Below are 27,095 nucleotides of genomic sequence, written 5' to 3' on the forward strand. Positions count from 1 at the left end.
AGAATCCTGGAGGTGGGTTTCAGCACAGGCACAGTCCCTGCTGAATCCCCGAGGGGCGTGAGGTCTCCCTCTGGAGCAGCTGCTTCCTGTGCCAGCAAACCACAGAGACCCTGATGGGGACCTCAGAGGTTTGCATTAGGACGCTGTGCGCTTCTGTTCACGAAGCCCTGCGTGCCAGAAACAGCCTCTCTGTCTGCAACAAGGAGAGCAGCGCTGACAGGCTGAAAATTCGAGAAATGTTAGTCGAGAACAGGGCCATTGGCATCCATGTGCAGGGAGTCGGGCTTCCTTCCTCGGCACCAGGAATTCTCATGAAAACCAGCTGGCTCAGAAACAGCCATGCCTGCAGGAAGAATATTAAAAATTTATTATTTTCTGGGTCTCTGCACCTTCATATTTCAAAATTCTCAGACCCTAGGGAATAACAGGATATGTTCACAAATGTTTCCTTTTGGTTTTTGTTTTCTAGTAGGTGCTTGGAGCAAAGTTTAGCTCATCAGTGCACAGGATTCTCCTGGAGAAGTGCTTCGGTGGCCGTGGGCTGACCAAAGTTGCTATTGTGGTCTGGGGCAGCCCCTGGAGTTGGTTAGGTTTGGGGCTCTTCCTCTTTTGGGGGGCCTCAGGTCCCATGCCTAGACATGTCGAGACATGGCGTTTGGACAGTCCTAGGGGTCCAGCCCACAGGCCCATGTGTGCAGAGGCCATGCCTCCTTGGCCAGGCAGCCTCCTGGTGCCACCTCTGCCCCTGGGGATGTACACCCTCGTGCTCTTGAGTGAAGGTGTGAGACAGGTTTCCCCCGCAGCACGCTTTTCTCCAGGCCTGGGTGCCAGGGAGTCCCCAGGAGCCCCCTCCTGCTGGGGTGCTTTCCCCTCGCCCCGAGAGCCTCCTCTCACTTGCCACTGCGTCCTGCCTGGGACCTTTTCATGCCCCTGCTGTAAGGTCGATCTCCAGTGGTGCTTGTCCTTAGCGAGGCGGTCGGTCCCTTTGCCTTTGGCTGACTCAGCTCTTTGCCCTCAGAACAGGCTGGTCTTCAAGGCCCAGGGACCCCCAGCAGCAGGCCAGCCTGAGCGTGGAGATGACTGTGCACTGTTAATGGGTGATCTCTTTCTCCATCCCAGGTTCCAGGTGTGTGATGGTGGCTGCAATCTGTCTTGTGGGTATTAATGCAATCTTCAGTGGTGGCTACTGTTCTCGAGCTGTTCTACAAAACTGGAGCGTGCTGGTGAGTTCCCAAGTCAGAGGCTCAACAGCCCCTCCGGAGAAGCAGCGTGTCCTGGGCAGGGCACGATGGTGTAGACCAGTGTGGCTGGGATCATCACACCAGCATCACCTGGGAGGGAACCCCAGGCCTCTGGGTGAGGGGCCCAGCACTCTGGGTGGTACCATCTCTCCAGGTGAATGTGATCGAGGTTGACACATGCTGGTGTGGAGTGCTCAAGGTCAGAGGTGCTTTCCATTATCTCCTCCAGCCATGGTCTGCTTAGGGAAGGTCGTCCAAGGATAGCAAGGGAGAGTTTTGCAAACTCTCAAAGCACATCACTCCAGTACTTGGTCCTCACCACAGCCTTCCTGGGTCAGGCTGATGCCGAGGTAGGGCCGTCAGCACCTGCTTCTCCAGCAGCATCATGGAATGACATATTCCACCTGAAGGCTAAAGCTTCAGTTATCTGTGAATGCCCTTAAGCCTTTTTTGGGAAATTAACCATTTTGGTGGAAATCTTTTTCAGATGTAGTATGTATATTCCTCCTGACTTATTAATCCAATTATACTGAATATAATGCAGCCCTTTCTTGGTGACTCAGGGACACTTTGATGAGCCTCTTCAGAAATAGGGTGATGACTGCCCTTGGGCAGTAACTGAATTAGAGGATCCTCACTGAATTCCTCCAGACTGCTGGGCTCTTCAGGTGGGCGATGATTTTGGTGATTTGTGTATCTTTTCACTCGATACCAACTGTTACTTCTTCGTCCAACTGCTTCTAGCAGCAGGTGTAGTCTTAATAACGTAGCACTCCCAGAGCTGACCTGCCTGCCAGGCACCCCCTGCAGGGGCTTCCAGTCTCTCTGAAAAGCTTGGCCTAGAACAGCAGGAACGCCAGGGGCAGGCCAACAGAGGGTATGTCTCAGCCCAAATAAGGTGGCAAATTTCATCCCTACAAGGGGCCTGCAAAGAAGAGATGAGTCAGAAAGAGGGCAAGATTCCTGCTAAGGACAGAGAGCCGAGAAGCTCTGGCCAGGGAGGTCATTACCGCATTTTTGGGGCTTAAGCAATTTCGTGCTTAGAATAGTACGTTTCGGGGCCTGTCCAGAGGTGCAGGCGGCCGGTGTGTGCGGGTTTGGCAGCCTGCCTCCCCCGACCTGCACAGGAAGCTAGCAGCCTGCACTTGGGGTCTGTGTTCCACTGCAATCCCTCTCTCACTAACCAGACTTACCGACAGGTAAACGTTTTTCCACATCACACAGGGCAGCTGATATTGATCCCACTAATTCCACAGCCTTCTAATTTTTTAGATTTTCCTTTTGTCATGGTTCTGAATAGTAGTGCCCACAATATTACCGATATTATCACTCAGTAAAACTTTTTTTTAAAAGACAAGATTTTGTTTTGTTTTTTTTTTCTCCTCTTCTGGGGAAATTTAAAGACCAATTAACAAGCCACCCATACAGTTTTTTGGAAGCAGGTTAGAATGCTGATTTTTTTTAATGCAGTAAATTGACCCAAACATCAGTAATTCGTGGCACATGCAGATGAGCCCAGTCTGGAAGCGGTAGCGGCTGGAGCGTGTGGTGACTTCATACAGACAAGGGAAGGGCCTAGTAGGGGAGGAGAACCGGGCCGTGGTCCTGGGTGGGCAGCCAAGAGTCAGGTGCAGGCATCCCAGATACGCCTGAGAAAGTGGGGTGGCTGGCCGGCATGGGCCAGGTTGGGAGCAGGGTGTCTTCAGCACTAGCCATGTTCACGTTCAAGCTCACCAGTTCTGGTGCATCCAGGGGTTACAAGAACAGGTCCGGAGGAGGCTTTCCTTTTCCCAAGTCTAATGTCGGATCATAGTGCTTGTGGCCTGGGCTGGGAGGAGCCAGCGCATGCTTGTTACTGTGGCGGTGAGCGCCTGGGGGCAGGGCTGGGCGGGGAAGTGTCTTCAGAATAGGGAGGAGTTTCTGTTCCCTTGGACACTCTATAGACTATGAACCTTTTTAAATGTTAACTGGTCTTCTTCTTATAAATTATCAATATTTGATTTTTTAAAAAAAAAGCTCACAGGTATAAAATTAAAACTGAACCTTTTTTTTTTTTATTTTATTTATTTATTTTTTTCCCCCAAAGTCCCAGCAGATAGTTGCATGTCATAGCTGTATATCCTTCCAGTTGCTGCATGTGGGACGCGGCACCAGCATGGCCGGAGAAGCGGTGCGTCGGGGCGCGCCCGGGATCCGAACCCCGGGCCGCCAGCAGCGGAGCGTGCGCACTTAACCACTAAGCCACGGGGCCGGCCCTGAACCATTCTTATTAATTAAAAGCCTTAGTCATATGCTACATCCCTTGTTTATTGGGAGTTAGATGGAGGGGAATATTCCCTATCTGACTTTTGACAAAAATGACTAAATGTTAGAGAAACTCTTAAGAAATCATTAGTAAAGAGGTTAAGGATTTGTAGATGGATTAGGGGAAAACAGAGCAAGAATTTTCTTACTGCTGGGAGAAAAAGCTCCCAAGGCACTTGGACAGACGGGCTCTAACTCACCACCTGGAAGGCAGAGTCAGGGAGGAGCAGCCAGGCCCAGGTCTGGACTGCCGCACGGCAGCAGAAGGCCCCAGGACCCCACACCCGTCAGCAGCTGTCCCCAAGTACTGAGGGCCACAGACTGATCTTTTTGCTCAAGGACAACTGAAATGGAATGTTTTAGAATTGTGTAATATTCCTTAAGGTATCAGGAGACGGTCTCCGTTGTCTTCAAATTGGGACAGTTGCGACCTGCCTTAGACAAGGTTTCTGACGTATCTTTCCCTCCCTAGTTTACCCTGTCACATGCATGTCGTGTTGACCCCCTTTCAGTGAGGAGAATCTGCTCTCTAAATAGAGCCTGACGCTCTCCCACCCCGCCCCCTCTCCCTCCGTGGTGCTGTGTTCCCGGATGTCTTTGCATTCTGTTTAAAATGTCCTTGTTAATACATTCCAAGGTTTGAACTCCATTCCTCACTAAACCCCTTCCTTGTTTACAGGGACTGAAATAGCCACATTTTGACCTTCTGTTCAGTCTGGGAACATCTATGGCAATGTGGATGCATTCTTTTCCCATGTGAGAATTACATTTACACAGCACAGTTATGGAAAAGCTCAGGAAACTATCGACTCTCATCCCCCTTCTCCGCTCTTCCCTCCTCCCTTCCAGGTTCTTTTTCACTTCAAAAGATCAGCCTTTTTAAATCAGCCACAATTAACCAGACCCGTACACCTTGCTTCCTGCTCAGGGGTCCAGGAAGAAACGGACAGGATACTGTGAGGTCGGGGTGGGTTGCTTATTGCCTGGGAAAGCTGGAGGCTCCTTCCCATTCTCCCTGGTATCAGCTTCCTGTAGAAGGCCCCCGTCAGGGCCACAGCTGCCCAGCAGAGGTGCTCAGGGCATCACGGGGCAGGTGCGGAGGGCCCAGCATGGGTCCCTGGGCACCATCTCCTGGCTCTCAGTCCAGGGCATTATCAAGACCAGGGCCTGGGTCTCAGTGCCACATCTCATTAATGGCCTATCGTTACCATTTTATTTGCCCTGGAGTCCAAGTGTCTGAATTTTTACTACATGCAAGGTGTCTGAGGTGGAGGAAGGAGGAGATAGTCTTAGGGAGGAAAATAATCCAAGATAATCCTTGTGAAAGCCAAACAACTGGCCTGGACGCTGAGAGCTCCTGGTGCGAGTTCAGGGGAGAAAGACCTGCCGGCTGAAGGATCAGGCAAGGCTGGAGGAAGTGGGGCTTAAACTGAGTTTTGAAAGATAGTCGGGTTTGTGTAAAGGGAGGAAGTGAGAATATACATAGTATGTTCTTGTTGAGAGTGGATTATGACCGAGCTTGAGGGCCGTGAGGGATGTATTAGAGATTTGGGTCTTGGGGAGGCATTGGAGAGATCTGAGCAAGGGGGAGGTGTTTTAGGAATCTTTGTCATCTTGCTGCCCAGAGCAAAAATGAATGAAGAGTCAAGTCAGAAACACATACCAGGAGAGGCAAACCCAGGATGGTGATGGTGGTGTCAGGAAGTAACCGAGTGATCTGAGAGGGCAGGCTGTGTCACCGATGGAGCGGCACCAGGGGCTGGACATAGGGACAAAGACACAGGCAGAGGGATGAGGAGCTGGAGCCCTGTGAAGGCAGATGGCGAGTCTGGGTTTAGACACGTTGCCTTTGAGGTCATGGCAGAAATGTCCAGGCCAAAACTGATAGGAATGTCCAGGAACTGGTAGTGGAACCAGAAGGAGGCCAGTGCTAGCAGCGTGCATTTGCCCAGTGATGGTCGCTGAGCTCTCCAGAGAAGAAAGCAGAAAGGAGGCCAGCCAGGCCCCCTGCCGTACACAGCCGGAAGAAACCGCAGGGACTTCGTCCATCCTAAACCAGTGGGCCCAGCCCATGGGAAGGAGTGATCACTCGTGGCTGATGTTCCTTTGCCCCCTCGCTCAGTCCCTTCTCTCTCAGTCTCTGACGGCAGTGTGGCAGCTTTGGTTTCAGGCCGTTGGTCTTGATGCCGTATCACCACATCCAGTTTCAGCTGCTTTCCCAAGATGGCCGTCTCCAAGCCTGCGCTCTGTCAGAGGCCTGGGCAGTGCACAGGCCCCTTAGGATCCCAGAGTCCAAGGACTGCTGAGTGCTATCCCCTGTGAATTGTTCCAAAGTAGGAAAAGCTGTAGGGTGACTGCTGTTCCTCAGAAATGGTTTCCTGGAATCGACACACACAGCTTGGGCTGCTGGCACGAGGTCAAGTTTGAGATGATGTGGAACTTGTCATGCCAGGCCCGACAAGCTGAGAATGTCGGGGAAGGAAACTGGCCTCGTCTCCAGTTCCTCTAAGCTGGTTTCCCTCCTCTGTTGTTGTACAGTGACTCGGAGTGCAGCGAGAGGGGGCGTCGCCTCTTCACACTCTCCAGGGGAGGCTCCTTTGACAGTTAAAGGGCAGGAGATCAGGCATTCGTGGGGATGTGAGACAGGCCAGAGCTCGTGGGCCCTTAGTCCCCCTCATCCCAGCCCCCAGGGAAAGATGCCTCAAGTCTGGGCACTCTCTCACTCCTGCCACCCTAGGGCTGCTCCCTGCTATGCATACCTGGATCGTGGGATCCTGGCACCCTGCCTGCTGCCAGGTAGAAATCAGGGTGTAACAGAAGAGATACAGCTTTCAAGAGAGGGTTCTTCTGCTAGCCCTGCTCACTAAGCATCACAGGACATGGGACCTGTACCAAAGATGCGATGTGAACAGTCCTGGCCCACTTAGATTTCTCCATCATGGACCATCTGGCAAGTAGGGGGTTGATCCCTCTACTGTGCTGGGCACAAGGGGAGGCAAAGAGTCAGAAAGTGAGATTCCTGATGGCATTGACCTCCTTCACTCCTGCTAGACAAATCCTCCTGTTCCAGAGAATTCGGCTGAGAAAGTGAAGGGAGGAGGTGGGAATGGGGTGTTACTGAGGTTCTGTGTGTGTGCCAGGCCTCACAGAGCTTGACCTGAGAGCATTTCCAAACCAAAGGGCTCTCTAATTTGGCTTTTCTCTATAATAAGCATCATTAAATTAATGTGCCAGGACTAATTTAATAGTTGCAATAAGCTGAAGAGACAGGTGTTATTCTAACATTACAGAGGAGCTTCTGGATGTCCAGATCCCTTCTCTTGAAAGCTACACCCTGATTTCTCCCCAGGGATTTTTCCATGATCCATGGGTATGTGATAATTATATTGGGTCTTCTGACTTGTGGCCCATCATTATTTCTACCCATTTGTACTGTCATCTACAAACTAGGCTGTGACAAGATACAGTGGATCACAGTTCAGATCCAGATGTGGCTGGCACTGTACACATAAATTAGGAGTACTTACCAAGATTGTCCAATTAGCTATGTTTGAGAGTGTTCACCTAAATATGTTTCTAATTTCAGGATTTACTGCTAAATACACATTTTCCCAAATAAGTCTACCTTAGGACAGTTATATGGGCTGTCAATAATAATGCTATATTTTTTAAGCTTCCTCACAAATAAGCATTTTTCTGTACAAAATTCTGGTATATGCTGATTTACTTCTGCGTATACCTTTTCTACAACCACAAATTTATAAGAGTCTGACATATTGATCAGATAGCAAGAAAACAAGGGACTTCAGAGTTAAGAGAGAGAAAACTACAGGCATACCTCGGAGATACTGCGGGTTCAGCTGCAGACCACTGCAGTAAAGCGAGTCATATGAATTTTTTGGTTTCCCAGTGCATATAAAAGTTATGTTTACACTATACTGTAGTCTGTTAAGTGTGCAACAGCATTATGTCTAAAAAAACAATGTACATACCTTAATTAAAAAATACTTTTGCTAAAAAACGCTAACCATCATCTGAGCGTTCAGCAAGTCGTAATCTTTTTGCTGGTGAAAGGTCTTGTAAAAAACGCATTGTCTATGAAGGACAATAAAGTGAAGCGCAATAAAATGAGGTATGCCTGTAAAATGAATGCTAGAATAGTAGCAGAGGTTTTACAGTGCAGGCTTTACATAAGTTAAGTAAATCCAGACAGAAAGGAGCTGAGATGTATTTAAGAAAATCCTGGGACCAGGGTGGCATTCTGCCAAAGGCCCCTTTTTCTGCCATGAAGCAAAACAAATATGAGCATTTGCTTGCAACTGCAGGAAAAGGAAATCTTGAAAAGTTTCCAGTAAGAGATAAGTGGAAATTAAATAGATACTCCCCATGTATATAACGTGAGGCCAATGATATTCTTGTGAATGCACTTTATTTGGAGGGTCAGTAAAAATATATTGTTTTTATATATACATACACTCACACACTTGCATAGGGAATCACCCGTGAATTTTCCCAGGGGTCTCTGAGCCATGGATTCTCCCATCCACAGGCCTCTCGGGACAGAGCCCTGCAGCTAGGAGGAAGTGCTGCACAGGCTTGTGAGCTCTGCTCCCCTTACATGTTTTCTTTCTGTTTCAGGCTTGAAAAAACCATGCCCAGTTTTGATCCCTTCAAGACTTTGCCACAGCCTCTATCACACATCTGTTTTTCTCGAAGAAAAAAATATAATAAAAATGTTTTACTCTTTTACACTGTATAATTGTAAGAAATAGTGTGTTATTTGTGAACGCATGGTCTGACATTTCTGTACAGTTGAGATATTTTCAAATGAAACATAAAAGATGTCAACAATAAAACGAAGGAGTGAGTATTTTTATACCAAACATTTTAAGTATGACAGGATGGATGAGCTTACACTGGGTTGGATCACAATTTTTGTGCTTGACTTTTGAATGCTTGTAATTAAAAATATCTATTTTTTTTCCTCTAAAATAAGCTGCATGTTTGAGGCATGTTTTTAAATATTATCAGAATTTCCAGCATCGTATTGTGAATGTATAGGAAATCTGTCTGCCTGGCCTGATCCAGGATCAATTAGTATCATGGCATTAGATGTTAGGAACAGAACTGTGCTGTCTGCCATACGAGGGGTACACTCCCAGTTCTAGTAGGACATCCCCACAAGACAATCAAAAGCCTCCAGGGGCTTCTGCCACAGCAGTATGTTCAAAGCTGGGCAAAGAAGCCTTTCTTGGGTCCAAATTCCTGATGAGCATATGCCCTTAGGAAGCCCAGGCAGCTCTGGAGTGACTATAGAAACTGCCGAGTGTTGGGTTTCGCCATTTTCTTACGTTGATCTTTCTAATGGCACACTCCTGTGTTTGTTTGGCCCACTGCCGCCCCAGTGGATGTGCAGTCTGTCTCACTGAGAAGGGGAAACCTTGGCCTGGGAGGCCAGCTGGCTTTGCCCAACCCGCGAGGCTGCGATGGGCAGCTCACAGCTCCCAAGTGATTTTGCACATCGGTTGAACTGAGCTGGTGTTGTTGTCTTGGCAGCACCATCCAGAAGAACCATCTAAAACGTTATCCTGACTCCCATGTGCTCCCTGTGACATTACTTGCTGCACAGCCCAGGGAGAGACGGGGCAGCCAGGGGGCCTTTGAATGAATACTGTTCAGCTGGCTCAAGACTTCTTCAGAACCAAAGTCAGTCTTGCATCGTAAGCTGACATTGTCTGTGACAGTCTCTGCTTGTTGTTGAAGAGCCATGTGTAAAAATAATATATTGATCTAAGAATTTTCAACTGCTGATAAAGCTAAACGTGATCACAAGCTTTCTTACTGATCTGCTCACATTGTGCTGAAGACCTCAGTGTTGTTTTAATGATTATGTGATTGGTTTCTGGGTTTGTTTCATTATTTTCCAATAGAAATAAAGATGTCAAGAAGCTTTTTAAGGTCATCATAAGAAACAAGACAGACAACAAGGAAAGCCAGAGGTGAGGGCCCTTCCCCTCACTGTAGATGGGGGCGGGGGGGGGGGGAGAAGTCGGGGCAGTGGGGACTGCTGTGGTCAAGCCCTGCCTATGCATCAGCGCCGCCTGGCTCTTGCTGAGACTTCTGTACCCTTGTTTCTAAGGAAAACAGAGCAACTTCCACACAGTCTATTATGCTTTTATAAACTGTTTAAAGGTACTTTTCTATTGTCATTTTTAAAAATAAAGTGCTTATTCCAGCTGTCACATCACTGCTTGGCAAATTCCTTTTTGCAAGATCAACCAAGTGCACCCCACACTGCAGAGTGGGGACCAGCAGATTTCTTTCCCATTTTCAGGCAGTGACAGAACTAAGCATTGGCCTTTGAGCTAAGGACAGAGAGCCTAAAGGAGGAAACAGGGCTGGGAGAGCCAAAGAACCTCTACAGATGCTCTACTGTGGGCACTGGTGACTGATGCTGATACCTCAGGCCGCTGGCTTACTGGAGTCCTCCTGACCTAGCAGGAGGCTCTCAAGGTAGATTCACACTCCTCTTGATGCCTTTTACAATACTCAGCTGACTCCACATCCACCTCAGCCTATAAGGCTTTAGCTCAAAATTATTTGAAATCTACAAGGGGTCATTTATGGTTTTCTGCCAACTTAAAAGAAATATATTTTATTAAGTGACAAGCCAGGCACTGATAGCCAAGACGATCAAGTGTTTTATATACACTTGTTTTATATACACACTCTCACCAGCCCCTCTTCCCCCAAAAGAGGGAGGGGGAAACACCGCAGTGCTCAATTCCAGGTAATGGCAACAACCACTAGTAACTATCAGTCTTGTTGGGCACTGACATTATTGATGCTGTGGTTTGGATCTCACATCCCTTTTGCAGAGGAGACCATCCACCGAAAGCAGGCCCCAGTCATGGCATTCTAATACCCTGAGCCCGGGTATAACAGTAGAAAACCAAACACAGCTTTCTGCAGCCCTGCCCGGGCTTTGAAGGCCACACTCAGCATGGCTCCAGGACTGGCAGCTCTGCCTTCAGCCCATCTGTGACCCTACAACTCAGACATTGGCCAAACAGCTTAGGCATTGAGGGCAGCTCACCCTCAAGGAGATTTACCGCATCTCCAGCCTGCCTTGGGTCATCCTGTCCCAGTCACTGGCTGAACAGTCACTTCCATGTGTGTTTTCATATGGGGCCTTGGGATGGATGAATGAGTGCCCCAGTCGTCACTGTGCTGATGGTCCTTAGTGATCTGCAGGTGACAAGTCTGGATAGTATTTACCAATCTAGCGAGAATTCCAGATATATTCCCACTGACCAATCAGTTAAACACCAGCTTCATTACAATCTGAAAAACTGCCTTTTCTGTCACTTTATTGAGCAAGTATGTCTTCTGGACTGGGAACTTGGAATAAGAAAAAGGTAGGTTGGTCTGTTCCCTCTTGCTTACATGCATAATGTCCCAGTTTGTAGGGTCCAGAAGATGGTAACTAAGCCATCTTTTTGTTTCATTACCAAATGAACCCTCAGCTGGGAGAGAGGTGCCACTTCTGAATACAAGACTAATAGAACTAGGGCCGGCCCCGTGGCTTGGTGGTTAAGTGCGCGCGCTCCACTGCTGGCGACCCGGGTTCGGATCCCGGGCTCGCACCGACGCGCTGCTTGTCTGGCCACGCTGAGGCCGCGTCCCACATACAGCAACTAGAAGGATGTGCAGCTATGACACACAACTATCTACTGGGGCTTTGGGGGGAAAAAATAAATAAATAAAATCTTTAAAAAAAAAAAAAGACTAATAGAACTAGAAAGCTAGCATCTGAAATTAAATGGCATGCTTTCCACCTCTGTAACAAAACTACAAATTAAAGGAATTTGGAAACAAACTTTAAAACTTGCAAAATGAAAGTTACACTTCCAGTTAATCATATCTAGGCTTCAAATTCACCAGACCCAGTGCTCGCATCTATGTCGGACCTACTTTCGGGACCAACTTGCAATTATTACTGCCCTCATCTCTGAGGGTCCCCCAACCCCCAGTACCCCATGGCATCTTTGGGTCCTGAGTTGTGGCATAAGGAACATTCTTGAGAATGAAGGAGGCATGGCTTGGCTGACATCTCTGAATTATCCAATACACAAGAATTGTTGGTGTCTGTGTCAGGGTGACAGAGGAATCAACTAGTTATTTCTGAGTGCTTTGGGCAAGGCATGCTGAGTCCTAGGAACCAGTACAGAGTCCTATGGTATTCCACTGGGACAGCCAACCGATAGGTAAAGAGCATTCTTACCCAGTTTGAAGAGTATTGGTCCACGGTTGTTCTCTTACTCTTCAATTCGTAATCCATTCTATCACACCCTCTCATGACATCACTTTTAAGCACTCTTAGAAGAAGAATATTTGTTACTAGTGAGGTGTTATCTAAAATACTGGTCCTCCAAACACCTACACAAAACTCTAGTGATTGATACTGAAAAAGCAAATGCAGTCAGCTAATTGACTGAGGCACCCAAATTAGGAAAATGTAAAAACTGCCATGGTAAAGCTCTATCTGCCACTGCTACAGAACATCCTAGATGGTACAAAATAGTACTAACTCTTCCCCAAATTGGCCTGGCGCTGTAACTACCGAAGTCTCCAAAGATGCCAAAATGCCCTGAACATTCTTCCTCTTGTTTTATGCTCTTTTCACAGCTCTCCAGTGACACCCACAGGGTCTATGTTACCAGTGCTTCCCGAGTACAAACCACACTGATTCCTGCTTTATATGGGAGGAAAAAAGGCCCTGTTCCTACAAACCATGGCATAATATGCTCAAACACCAGTGAAGCCTTCCATCCTCCGTTGCTCACACACCTCTCTCGCTTAAAATTCAAGTGAAACTCTTTGACCATGCTAATTAACACTATATTGGAAACTTTATTAGGCCAGATGCTTAAATTCAACCAAAATTTGGAATGAGAAACAATGCCCAAGGTAAAATACTTACTTGGACAAAAGAGCACTTTTCCCCTAAAACTAGGACTCAGGCCTTGGGTGTGAGGGGCTCAGCAAGCGAGTTCAAAACCTTACAAGAGTCCAGAGCAAGAGAAGGCTGCTCTCGGTATTTCTGCAGCTGGTCCTGCCAGATTCAGGCTACCATTTACTCAGTTCTCTCCTGTTAGCATCCTTCTGTGTTTTCAATTATTTAAAAATATTTTTAAAGTCTTTGCATTGAATATCCTTTGAAGTACAAGCCCTGCAAAATTCTGGGCAGCTGAGAAGTCACTGGGTTTTCACAGTGACTTGAAACCACATGGTCTGAGTCACAGGAATGGGCTGGCCCACCTCCAACCCAGGGGAGCTGACTAGTCCTAGGGGCCTAACCATCCAAAGGGGCCTGTGACAGTAGCCTTGTCTGCTGGAGGAGAGCACCAGCCACATTTATTTCTAATGGAAATCCTTTTATGAAGGAAAATGTGTTTTTGTTTTTTTAACTATGGCCAGAAGGAAAGCAACAGCACAATGCCAGGACCTATTCTAGCCCTGTGTTTCCAAAGTGTGCTCACTCAACACGACTCACGTGACAGGACAGGGCAGGTGGTGCAAGGCCCAGTTAGTCTGAGAAGTGGTTTCCCAGAGGCCCTTGGACCTCCCCCCACCCCCCACCTCGCACAGACACCTATTACACTCTCAGGACAAGTGCACAAAATACACACTGGGAAATGATAGACTGCCCTACGTGAAACCCCAGTGACAGTGATACACTGGTGACAGGGCATCGCTGCAGTCTCCGTGCACACTACAGAGCAACAGTGCTGGTCTCGGCTTGTTAAGAACAGTCAAAAAACCCTTAGAAAATCCAAAATCATCTTCCCCGCCCACAAATGAAACATCTGAAAGTAAAAATGGTGGCTAGAGGGAAGAGGGGACACTGAGTCTCATATTCTATGCCTCAGAAAATTGTTATTAGCTGATAAGATTTGGGGAATTTATAAATCCAAATGCCCTATTCCCACATTCAGAACATGTTTTTCTGCTAGTGATTTCAAACAGCTCACAAAAGAAATCAAGGGCTGTGTATCTGCAGTGCCTTCGCTGTGAACACTGGAACAGGAAATAATGGGATGTCCCTGCACGGCCTCTTTGCTAATACTCTGCTCCACAGGTATCAAGTACTCCTCTGTCCCCTGGCTCCCACCATCATCTGGCGACAATTACAGGATGTGACAGCAGCAGCCAAATGTTCCATTTTTACACTGAGTCTAGGCCCAACTACATTTCTCTTAGCTATCCCCTAAAAGCCTCAACTGACTGTGATGAATTATACATCAAAATGCACTACAGATTGTCTTAACCTTTTCACTCACCCAGCCATGCTCATTCCCACTTGCTTCTAAATGGCCAGCAGATCCAGCAGAAATGGGCAGAGGTAAGAACATGACTTCAACTGTAACTTGAATTTCTGGTGGATATGTTTTTAGACACCCAGAAGAACTGGTAAAAGACTCTTCTATTACAACCTTCAAAGACAACTGGGGTCCTAACACAATTTCCCACAAAGACTATATCCCTCCCTACACGCCACCAGATGCCCCAACCCCATACTCAACATGGGGTGCACGGAGGAACTTCTCCTCCATGTAGTAGGCAAAGGGGATCGAGGCTTCACAAAAGAAAATGCAAGTGAACGAAGTACAGCTATAGAATTTGCAAGTGTGACAATATAGCAAGACATTTCATTTCTCTAGAGCGCAATTTCCTCATTTTTGAAATGAGTTTAGACAAGTAACTGAAATGGATTATCAGGCCCCTTCACAAAGTACTGATGAGCACAGGCTTAGCTAGAAACTACTACTAATACACAACTGGCAGTAAAGCATCTTACCCTAGAACCTGTGACAGAGGCCTTGATGTCTGTCTCCTTGCAAAACAAGATGAAGTGTTTGCGATGTCCAAGAAGCATTTCCCAACCTAACCAATAAAACAGGATGGTGACAGGTGACGTCAACAAGATGGCAACATAGGTCATTCCTGACTTCACTCCCCCTCGTAAGAAGAACAATTAACAACTATTCATGGACAAGACACCACGGAGAGAATTCTAGAACATGAGGGTGAGGCTGAAGCACGCCCCTGCACCACAGAAATCAAGGCAGACCCCATCAGAAGGGTAAAAGGAGCAGCTACATGCTGACCACACTGCCCCTCCCCCAGGCCAGCACAGGAGAGACCTCTGGGGGTGGGGCTAAGCCAACAGGTCTCCTCTAAGCCGACGGTTCCCCCAGCGAGAAAACAGAGCCTACGGTGGGTATCCAGATCCCCTAGCACTGTGGGTCACTTCCTGGGAGCCCCTACTCCGATCTCACCACACAGGGATTGCAGGGGAATCTGCGAGGGTTAACCACTGGGAATCTGAACGTGACGGAGAAGCGGGGAGAACAACCAGCACTCAGATCTTGGGAGACCAAGTTAAAAAGCACCCAACTAACAGTCTCAACCAGCAGCTTTGCTCATCAGCAGCACCAAGTTAGTGGTGCAGTCTGACCAGAGAATTCAGTGGGCTGCAGGTCTGCATGATTGGGGTCCTCAAACGAAGAGATTTTCCAGCCCTGGAGCATGGTCTGCCCCCACCAGGTAGGGGAGCTGAGTCACAGCCCCACCCACTGCTGAGTGAAGCTCCCACCCCGCCTGACCAGAAAGCTTGACCAGAACACCTGAAAAGCTGCGCAGCCCACAACACTTGAGCAGAGTGTGGCAGGCAGAGCAGACAGCCTGCAGAGCAGAGCCAGCGGCCCTGTTCAGCCAGAGAAGTAGCGGCACGGGCTGGCTCGAGTCAAGACCAGAAAGACCCTTACCAGCCTTGGAGCTGGTTCTCCTGCTGTGCCCAGGCAGGGAAACTAATTAACAGCCCTGTCCATTACTAAACACAGCTGCCAGCCTGCTCAACCAGGGAACCTCCCCAAAGCACATGGGGAGCTGAGCAGCCCACCTGCAGAGCAAAACTGGTGGTCCTATCCAGCCAGGAAATTCAATGCACAGCCCCGCCTGACTTGGGTCCCCAAACAACAAGCAGGCCCCGAGGCCTGCCCTGCTGCCCTACCAAGGCAGAGAAGCTAATTCCTGGACCCACCTACTGCTGAGTATAGAACCCAGTCCTGACTACCTAGAAAACCTAGATGGTAGACCAGAGAACCCAGGCAACCTCGGAGGCCATCCTACAGCCTCACTTAGGCAGGGAACCAAGCCAGCAATGCTATCCAACTGTTCTAAGCCAGCAACACCACCCCCTCACCCCGACCCCAGAGCTTGGGCAGTGGCCTCGCCAAAAACAGACCCTGATAGCAAGCCCCACCTGCCCAGTAACGTTACCAGCAGACACGACCAGAAACCCAAACTAAGCTGACTGGTGAAGAACTGTGTCTACCCAGGTGAACTTGTGCAATGTGAAAGAGGAGACGGCCTACTCAAACACACAGACACCAACATCAGGAATCAAGTATCAAGAAAACTCTGGTGAACATGACACCCTCAAAGGAAACTAATAAGTTCCAATAACTGAACCTAAGGAAAGGGAGATCTATGAACTGTCAAAGAATTCAGAATATTCCTCTTAAAGAAGTTTACTGAATTACAAGAATACACAGACAGACAACTAAACGAAATTAGAAAAGGCATGCATGAACAAAACAAGAAGTACAACAAAGAAATAGAAACCAAAGAACCCCAGAAATCTTAGAGCTGAAACATACGACGACTACACTGAAGAATTCAAAAGAAAGCTTCATAAGCAGACTCAACCATGCAAAAGAAAGCATCAGTGACCTAGAAGACAGGACATTTGAAATGATTCAGTCAGAGGAGTAAAAGGAATTGAAAAGAGTGAAGAAAGCCTACAGGTCTTATGAGACACAATCAAAAGAAACTATATCTGTCTTACAGGAATTCCAGAAGGAGAAGAGAAAGAAACAGAAAGTATATTTAAAGCAATGGCAGAAAATTTCCCAAACTTGGGGAGAGACATGGACATACAGATCCATGAGGCCCAAAAGACCCCAAATACTTTGAACCTGAATAGGGCTACACTGACACACATTATAATGAAATTGTTCAAAGTCAAAATCAAAGAAAGAATTTGTGTGTGTGTGTGTGAGGAAGACTAGCCCTGAGCTAAGATACATTGCCAATCCTCCTCTTTTTGCTGAGGAAGATTGGCCCTGAGATAACATCCATGCCCATCTTCCTGTACCTTACATGGGACACCGCCACAGCATGGCTTGATAAGAGGTGCGTAGATCCACGCCCAGGATTCGAACCCGCAAATCCCAGGCTGCCAAAAAAAAAAAAAATGTAAACTGTAACATCAATACCTAAAATGTGAGGGGGAGGAAAAGTAAAAGTGTAAAGTTTAGCAGTTTAATGTTAATTGAAGTTAGCAGTTTAAAATAGGATGTTATGATGTTAAGATATTTTATGTAAGCCTCATGGTAACCACGAGGGAAAAACCTGTAGCAGTTACACAGAAGAATATGATAAAGAAGTGAAAGCATAATGATATCGAAACACAAAAAGAGACAGAATATGAAACAAGGAACAAGTCTACAAAACAGCCAGAAAACAATTAACAAAATGGCAGCACTAAGTCTTTACCTATCAATAATTACTTTAAACATAAATGGATTAAATTCTCCAATCAAAATAAGCAGAATGCCTGAACAGATTAAAAAACAAGATCCAATGATATGCTACCTACAAGATACTCACTTAAGTCTTAAAAATACACATAGAATCAGAGTCAAGAGCAGGAAAAAATTTCAAGCAAAAATGGTATCCAAAAAAAAGAAGGGGTAGCTATACATGTATCAGACAAAACAGACTTTAAAAAGAGACAAAGAAGGTCACTATATAACAATAAAGGGGTCAATCCATCAGGAAGGTATAACAATTGTAAATATTCACGCATCCAACATCAGAGTGCCCAAATACATAAAACAAAAACTAACAGAGCTAAAAAGAAAAATAATGGCATAGAGTAATAGCTGGGGACTTTCACTCTCAACAATGGATAGATCATCCACGCAGAGACTCAATAAGGAAACAGCAGATTTGAACAACACTATAAATGAAATGAACCTAACAGACATATACAGAACATTGTATCTGACAAGAGCAGAATATGCATTCTTCTCAAGTGCACTTGGAACATTTTCTAAGATAAACCATATGTTAGGCCACAAAACAAGTCTTAACAAATTCAAGAAGACTAAAATCATACCAAGTATCTTCTCTGACCACTACAGTATGAAACTAGAAATTAGTAACAGGAGGAAAACTGGAAAATTCACAAATACATGGAAATTAAACAATATTCTCCTAAACAACCAAAGGACCAAAGAAGAAATTACGGGGGAAATATCTTGAGACAAATGAAAATGGAAACACAACATACCAAAACTTGCGGGATGCAGCAAAAGCAGTTCTAAGAGGGAAGTTCATAGCAATAAACAAGTACATCAAAAAACAAGAAAGATCTCAAATAAACAATCTAACTCTATGCATCACTGAATCAGAAAAAGAACAAACTGAGCGAAAAGTTAGGAAGGAAATAATAAAGATTAGAGCAGAAATAAATGAAATACAGAAGAAGAAAATGGAAAAGATTAACAAAACTAAGAGTTGGTTCTTTGAAAAGATAAACAGTATTGACAAACCTTTAGCTGGACTAACCAAGGAAAAGAGAGAGGACCGAAATCAACAAAATTATAAACGAAAAAGGAAACATTACAACTGATACCACAGAAATACAAAGGATTATAAGAGACTATGGACAACTATATGCCAACAAAGTAGACAATCTAGAAGAAATGGAAAAGTTCTTAGGAACATACAACCTATGAAGTCTGAATTAGGAAGAAATAGAAAATCTGAACAGAACAATTACTAGTAGGAAATTGAATCAGTAATCAAAAATCTCCCAACAAAGAAAAGCCCAGGAGCAGGTGGCTTTATAGGAGAATTTTACCATACAGTTAAAGAATTAACACCAATCCTTCTCAAACTCTTCCAAAAAATCAAAGAGCAGGGAACACTCCCAAACTTATCTTACAAGGCCAGCATTACTCTGATACCAAAGCCAAAAACAACACTACCAGAAAATAAAACTATAGGCCAGTACGTCTGATGAATATAGATGCAAAAATTCTCAATAAAATACCAGGAAACCGAATTCAGCAGCATGTTAAAAAGATCATTCACCATGATCAAGTGAGATTTATCCCTGGGATGTAAGGATGGTTCAATGTAGGCAAATTAATCAATGTGATACATCACAGTGACAGAATGAAAGAAAAAAATCATATGATCATCTTAACAGACACCTATTAAAAGCATCTGACAAAATTCAATGTCTGTTCATGATAAAAATTCTTAACAAATTAGGTATAGAAGGAACGTATCTCAACATATATATGACAAGCCCACAGTTAACACCATACTTAACGGTGAAAGGCTGAAAGCTTTTCCTCTAAAATTAGGAACAAGACAAGGCTGCCCACTCTCACCACTTCTATTCAACATAGTACTGGAAGTGCTGGCCAGAGCAATCAGGCAAGAAAAAGAAATAGCATTAGAACTGGAAAGGAAGAAGTAAAACTGTCTCTACTTGCAGATGACGTGATTTTATTTTTAGAAAATCTTAAAGACTCCACCGAAAAACTATTACATCTAATCAACAAATTCAGTAAAGTTGCGGGGTACAAAATTAACATTCAAAAATCAGTAGCATTCCTATACACTAACAACAAATTATCTGAAGAAGAAATAAAGAAAACAATCCCATTTACAACAGCATCAAAAACAATAAAATACTTAGGAATAAACATAACCAAGGAGGTGAAAGATGTCTACACTGAAAACTACAAGATATCAATGAAAGAAATAGGAGATACAAATAAATGGAAAGGTATCCTGTGCTCACGGATTGGAAGAATTAATGTTGTTAAAATGTCTACACTACCCAAAGCAATCTACAGATTCAATGCAGTGCCTATCAGGATTCCAATGGCATTTTCTACAGACGTGAAAAAACAATCCTAAATTCATATGGAATCTCAAAAGACCCTGAATAGCCAAAAACATCCTGAGAAAGAAGAACAAAGCTGGAGGCATCACACTTCCTGCTTTCAACCTATACTACAAAGCTATAGTAATTAAAACAGTATAGTACTGGCATAAAAACAGACACATAAACCATGAAATAGAATTGAGAGGCCAGAAATAAACCCACGCACATACAGTCAATTAATATTTGAAAAGTGAGTCAAGAATATTCAATGGAGAAAAAATAGTCTCTTCAATAAATGGTGCTGGGAAAACTGGATACTCACACGTAAAAGAATGAAACTAGACTCCTATCTTACACCACTCACAAAAATTAACTCAAAATGGATTAAAGACTTAAATATAAGACTGGAAACCATAAAACTCCTAGAAGAAAACAGGGAAAAAGCTCCTTGACATACATCTTAGCAATGATTTTTTTGGATATGACACCTAAAGCAACAAATGAAACCACAAGCAACAAATCAAAAACAGACAAGTGCGACTACATCTAAGTAAAAAGCTTCTGCACAGCAAAAGAATTAACAAAATGAAAAGACAACCTACAGAATGGGAAAAAATATTTGCAAATCCTATATCTAATAAGGGATTAATATCCAAAATATATAAAGAATTCATACAACTGCAAAAAAAACCCAAATACTTCAATTAAAAATGGGCAAAGGACCCGAACAGACATTTTTCCAAAGAAGATATACAAATAGCCAACAAGTACATGAAAAGATGCTCACCATGACTAAACATTAAGGAAATGCAAATGAAAACCACAATGAGCTATCACTCACCACAATGAGATATTTTGATGGTAGCCTGTTAGAATGGCTAGCATCAGAAAGACAAGAGACAGACGCTCGCAACGATGTGGAGAAAAGGGAACCCTTGTGCACTGTTGGTGGAATTGTAAACTGGTACAGCCACTATGGAAAACAATATGGAGGTTCCTGAACAACTTACAAATAGAACTACCATATGATCCACAATTCCACTTCTGGGAATATATCTAAAGGAAACGAAAACACTATGTTGCAATGATATCTGCACTCCCACGTTCATAGCAGCATTATTTACAACAGCCAAGACTTGGGAACAACCTAAGTGTCCATCAACAGATGAATGAATAAAGATGTGGTATGTATGTATGTACATGTGTACGTAAACAACATGGATGGACATTGAGGGCATTATGCTAAGTGGAGTAAGTCAGACAGAGAAAGAAATACTATGATGTCTCACTTATATGTGAAATCTTAAACAAACAAAAAAAAAAACCTCATAGAAATCAGATGTGTGGTTACCAGAGGCACAGGGTAGGGGAAGGGGAAACTGGATGAAGGTGGTCAAAAGGTACAAACTCCCAGTTATAAGACAAATAAGTACTAGGGATGTAATGTACAGCATGATGGCTACAGTTAACACTGCTGTATGGTATATATGAAAGTTAAGAGAATAAATCCTAAGATTTATCATCACAAGGAAAGAAATAGTTTTTCTTTTTTTTTTTAGTATCTATATGACATGATGGATGTTAACTAATTTACTGTGGTAATCATTTCACAATATCTGTAAGTCAAATCATTATGCTGTACACCCTTATACATTGCTGTGTGTCAACTATATCTCAATAAAACTTGGGGGGAAAAAACAGGATGGTGTGCATAGAGCACAAAAAGTAGACACACTTGGAGATAAGCTAGCTCCAGATTTTTTTTTTACAGGAAAACGTTTTATGCCACAAGACATTAAAGCTCCTCCTTACTAGCACAAAAACTCTGATAAGAAGCAAGATATGCTGAGTTTCCTGTGTTCTAAATTACCATGGGGAGCCTCAGTTTTACATCTTCTCATGCCATGTTTTGGGGCTTGGATGTAAGAAAGAGGTAACCAATAAGATGACACTATAAATGGATGAGAAGTAAATAGAAAGGACAAAAAGAACTAAAACAGCAAAAAGGCTCCTTGTCATCTGCACAAAGTACTCACTGCTTTGGGTTACCACTACGCCTTTTTTGAGAACACTGAACCTTGTTTTTATAATCCACTACAATTTCAATTTATGATATGAGGACTGTAAGGATCAACCCAAAGGACCACCACAGACCAAATAACAAGCACAGATAAGGAAAATGGGTAGTTTGCCATAGAAGGTTGGAATGACCACCTAGATTTCCCTCCTGTAAGTCACCACGACTCTTAAGAGCCCTCACATTTGATAATGGCTCTCATGAGCTCAGCCAGTGATGGAGAGACAGAGGAAGTCTCCACCAAAAGAACGTCAGGGTTAAGCCTCGTGAGGGTTGTGACATGGTAAAGGGGATGTTCAGGTTGGCAAGAAGACTCTATCTATCCTTGCTGGAGATGGCATGAGACCATGACTTGTGAAATCCAAGAGGATAAATACTGATTTATCCTTTTGAAAGAAAACACTAAACATTACACATAGTGTATCTTTATTGCCTCACTTGCTAACAAGAGGCACACTTTGTGTTCCATTTGTAAAATTCATATGCTCAGCAACACAGCACAGATCCCAGTTTTCAATGATGTCCCAAATATGTACCCTGTTGGAGTTAAAGACCAGAGCTGCCAACGGCCACTGACAAGAATGGAAAGAAACAAACTGAATTCATGAACATCTTAGAGCTCCTTCTACAATGATTTTATTATAAATATGTTCTTTTGGAATAGACAAATATTGCATTCAAGACTATCTGCAAACTTGTTCTAAAGTAATAAAAGAGGAAAAATGGAATCAGGATCCACTTAGAAGTAGAGATAAACAGCAAAGACACTGGCATGCCATGCTACGTGCCTTTCTCCTAAGAAGTAGTAGAAGGTTAACAGGGAACATCACATTTCTCATTAGCCTATTCAATTAAAATAAGCTTTGAGTTTGGTAATTTGCACTTGTTCTGTAAACTGAATGCTCCTCTCCTCAGTCCTAAGAAGTAGAATGGGAAGACAGTCTTCAGAGCCCAGCATCAACAAGAAAGATCTTGACTTTGTATTTGTAACTCTTTGCTCACAGACAAAACTGTTCACTATTTGCCAGGAGCAATGTCAGAGTAGTCCTTCAGCACTCCAGCCAAGTGTTCATTATGAGTCTTAAACCGTCGCTTTTTCTGTGAAGCAGGCTTTTTCCTTCTCTGAATAGGGGCCTACAGGAAAAAGTAAAAACAGTTAGAAACAATAGCTCCTCAGAGGGGTAGTCCGGTGAGGATTTACTAAAGATGCCCAGAAACCAGCAGCAAAGAGATGCAGGGGTTTTGACCGTTTTTTCTGCTTTGTAGCCCAGCCTCACACACCAGTCCACAACACACTCCCCAACCACAGGCGAGCACTGCTTTCTGTCACAATGAAGGGTATACCTCCACCTGGAATAAACGGCTGGCACAAAAACCTCCAGAACTATTCTAGGTACTAAGTGGATAAAAAGAGAGGCAGTAAAGCTCTTTGTTTTCCGTCTCTATTATCAGGTTTAAAAATATATCCACCATTACCATTAAAAAAAGATGTGAAGTAAATATGGCAAAATAGAGAATACAGCAAAATTGGGAAGTGGATGGCACACACAGATTTGTTAAATATTATTCTCGGTTCTTTTCTGTATACTTGAAATATTAACATCAAAAGCCAAAAAAAAAATCAACAAACTAAGCAATGATAGGAAACCATAAAATGCTGCAATTACATTAATTCATGAAGCTCACTGGCAATAAATCTTTCCTTTCAAGGAGTCAAAAAATTTACTGCATGAAACACACACACAAAAAGCCACAAAGAAGGCAAGCTACAAAGCCTGGTGGTGGACAAGGGAAAGAGAGGCAGAGCAGCTATAGTCTAGGGTGCTGGTAAATTATTCATCTTACTGGCTTTGTCCTTGGACTACAGACAGTTGATTAGCTGGTACAAGGCAATTCACAAGTCTTCATTCAATTACAAACCCCTGCTCTGAGCAGGATTTTGGGCTATAAAGACAGTAATATCTGGTTCCTAAGGAGTCTGAAAGCTCAACAAGGACAATTCACTGTGATCCAGCCTAAGGCAGAGCCAGGCACCAAGACCACAGGGCACATGGAGGAGGAGGAAGGGAGCAGTTAAGGCCTTAAAGGCCAAGATGATTGAAGCAGGCTGCGAGGGCAATGAGTGGGCAATGGAAAAAGTTTGCAATGGCTGGAGCTCAAGAGCAGGCACAGCTAGGACAGGGGCTGGAGGGCTGAGGGAGAAAGCTTTCACATGCCCGAGGAGTAGTGCCTGAGGGCAAAGAGATCAGCTGGCCCTCAATACACCAGACAGGATCTGGTTTGCATCTGACCAAGATCACTGGATTAGGACACTGAGAGCAAACTGGAAGGGGGTAAATTCAGCTCTTCAGAGAGCTGAAGAGGAAGCAGGCTAACAGTTCAAAGAACAGAAGATTACATTTTTTTCTAGATAACATACCACTTTCTTTGGTCCGGATTCCTGCATGGAAGAAATACCCTGTCGCTTCAGATATTCTTCAATTTTCTCCTCATCCACTGAATCCACAGTGACACTCCTCCATAGTTTCTGAAACTCTGCTCCAACAAGATAGGAGTTATTTTACAATAGGTGTTTACAAGCTATTGTACCTCAGTGATGGAAATCCAGGCTTCAATATTACCTCCTCTGCTCTAAATTAGCACATCTGAGATTTCATTATAAAAACAAAAGAAGTAAGACAAGAACTTGCAAATGCTGGACACTGAGTAGCAGAAGGGCCTGGGAACACGAACTGCATCACTACAGACCAGTAGTATTCTATTTTTAGAGTCTAGTGAATGAAGGGTAACGTGACTGAGGCCTCCCTGCTTTCCCGGGGAAGAAACGCAGTTGACATTCTCTTTTTATTCCAAAAATCAGTTCTCTCTATTGAAATAGTTCAAAATTCCTGCTCATTCCGAGCCGAGTATACTCCATTTCCTCTCCTATCAGTAAAAAGAAACACATAGGGACATGGAGAACCAAAGTTTTATATGGAAGTAAGGAGCTATAATCATTTATTTTGAAATCAAATAACCTGGGGATGGATGACTACGAGGTGATATGGGGGACGGGGAGGATACTGAGATGGAAACCCTGTCTCTCACCCCTCTAAAACAAAGGAGAAAGGCCTTTCGTCCAGCCTACATCTTGTCCTCAGAGACCCATGGCCCCTCTGCCACATCACTGTTTTTGCAACCAAAAGAGATCATAATTGAGACATGTCCAAAATGAAACTCGTTTGCATCTTAAATTCTGTCCCTAAAGACAGGCTTAAATAACTTGGTTCTACTTCATTATCAACATCTACTTTCCAACACAAAAAAACTTCTTTTAATGGCAAATCACAAGACGTATACACTCTGGAATGAAAAATAAAAGGAAAGCTCCCTGAGCACTCTGAGGCCGCGCACCCGGAGCCTCCTGTTCACAACACAAATGCGCACAGGACCTCCGGATGCTAATCAAGGCAGCAACAGCACCGCCCCCTCCTTTCACTCCCGGGCCATGAACTTTCCTGTAGGATGTCAGCATGGGCCATTCACAAGCTATAAATAAAGTAGGCAGGCCATACTGTCCGGGACCAAGTTTTTCTCCTTTTCCCTCTTTTCCTCCTTCCTCCTTTCCTTCTTATTTAAATACATACTACATGAAGCAAATGATGCCCAAACAGCTGGGACTCTGGTGATATTTAGGAAATATTTTCTGCTACATACTGAAAAGCTTTTTGTTGATGGTGAGCAAATACAAAAAAGATACTCTACTACAAAGAATTCAACCTAGGCACAAAGTTATTTAAATCCAAAACATCTCTGAATAAAAATTTTTGATTATCCATAGATATATTAGGGGCTCTTTCTCCTATATGCTCACTAAACTTTCATCTGCATACATTATAGAAATTAGTTAACAGATAAGAATTGTTGGCTTGCATGACTTTCTTGGCCTCTTGAATGGCTATAGGCTCCTGGAGAGCAAGGAATTCTATCTTCATAAGTTTCCCACTAACGGTGGCACTGAACCTAGCACATCCTCATCAATTTGACTTGTGAACGTATGAAATGCTATTGTCTACGATAGTCTATGCACCACAGAGTATGTTTTGTTTTTACATTTTTAAACTTTTTTATTTTAAAATAATTTTACATTAACAGGAAAGTGGTAAAATTAGTTGCAAAAAAAGAGTTCCTGTACACCTTTTACCCAGCTTCCCCTAATGTTAACACTTGATATAGTCTTAATAAAATTATTGAAACTAATTAACAATGATACCAGCCTATTAACTAATCTACATACCTTATTCAAATTTCATCAGTTTTACTGCCCAAGTCCTCTTCCTAGTCCAGGATCCAATTCAGGATCCCACACTGTTTAGTTGTCATGTCTCCTTGGTCTCTTCCAATCTCTAAGTGTGCCCAGTCTTTCTTTGTTTCTCATGACCATGACATGTCTAAAGAGTTTTGGTCAGTTATTTTATATAATGGTCTTCAATTTGGGGTTGTCTGATATTTCCTCATGATTAAATTGAGGTTGTGCATTTTGGGCAAGAATATCACGGAAATGATGGTGTGCCCTTCTCAGTGTATAACATCAAGGGGACATGACGTCAATATGTCTTATTACTGGGGCTGTTAAACTGATCAGTGGTTAAGTTGGTGTCTGTCAGATTTCTCCACCACGAAGCTATCATTTTTCCCTTTGTAATTAGTAAGTATCTTATAAGGAGATCTACTGAGATTAAGCAAATACCCTGTTTCTCATTATTCTTTCATGCACTAATTTTAGTATCCATTGACAGTTCTTGCCTACAACAATTATTACTTCTGGGTTTGCCTAAGGAGAAATTATTTCCAGCATTCCTTCCATATGCGTGAATTAGAATTCTACTGTAAGAAAGAGCTGTTCTTTCTCCAATTTATTTATTCAACTGTTTGTTTAATTTAGTATGGACTCGAGGATACTTATTTTATTTCATGAATTATAATCCATTACTATCATTATTTATTTCATTATTCAAACATCCTGGCGCTAGTCAGTGAATGCCCCTTCAGACTGTTTCTGTGTTTTTTTGACTTCCTTCCCTTTTTATTTTTCCTATTTTTTATTTTTTGTTTATTTTGAGCACTCTCTCACTTTCTGGTACCAAAAGATGTTCCAAGTTCATCTGTATTTCCCCCAATACAGAAGCAACCATTTCGCCGAGGAGTCCTGACTCCTTTTACTGGAGAATGGTATTTAGAAACCAAGATCTGGGCATTCTGTTTTCTTTTTCTACCAATAGCTTTTCTTTTTTTTGAAAATAGCAAATGATTAGGGGACAACAAATATAAAGGCAGATGATTTGTTCTAGCAGAGAAAGTCAGGCATGCTCTAAGCTGTAAGTGTAAATAAACTAGGAACTAATTTAGAAGTCTACTGTCTTTTAACAGAAAAGAAGAAAAAGCAGGCTAGAATTCA

General features: G+C 43.8%; 2 protein-coding genes across 2 annotated transcripts in view; one reads left to right on the plus strand and one right to left on the minus strand.

Annotated features, from left to right (window-relative positions):
* RBPMS (RNA binding protein, mRNA processing factor) overlaps window positions 1-8,294 on the plus strand; it is a 176,334-nt gene extending 168,040 nt beyond the window's left edge. Inside the window, exons 8-9 of the mRNA XM_004428819.3 lie at window positions 1,120-1,223; window positions 8,184-8,294. The gene's annotated coding sequence lies outside the window, so the exon portion shown is untranslated. The remainder of the gene's footprint in view (window positions 1-1,119; window positions 1,224-8,183) is intronic.
* Window positions 8,295-22,278: 13,984 nt separating this feature from the next.
* GTF2E2 (general transcription factor IIE subunit 2) overlaps window positions 22,279-27,095 on the minus strand; it is a 71,248-nt gene continuing 66,431 nt past the window's right edge. Inside the window, exons 7-8 of the mRNA XM_004428820.3 lie at window positions 24,078-24,193; window positions 22,279-22,792 (exon numbers count right to left, since the gene is read on the minus strand). Coding sequence (XP_004428877.1) covers window positions 22,676-22,792; window positions 24,078-24,193 — 233 coding nt within the window. The 3' untranslated portion in view covers window positions 22,279-22,675. The remainder of the gene's footprint in view (window positions 22,793-24,077; window positions 24,194-27,095) is intronic.

Source organism: Ceratotherium simum, chromosome 28 (assembly GCF_057802395.1).
Source record: "Ceratotherium simum simum isolate JZ-2026a chromosome 28, ASM5780239v1, whole genome shotgun sequence".
Lineage (NCBI taxonomy): Eukaryota > Metazoa > Chordata > Mammalia > Perissodactyla > Rhinocerotidae > Ceratotherium > Ceratotherium simum.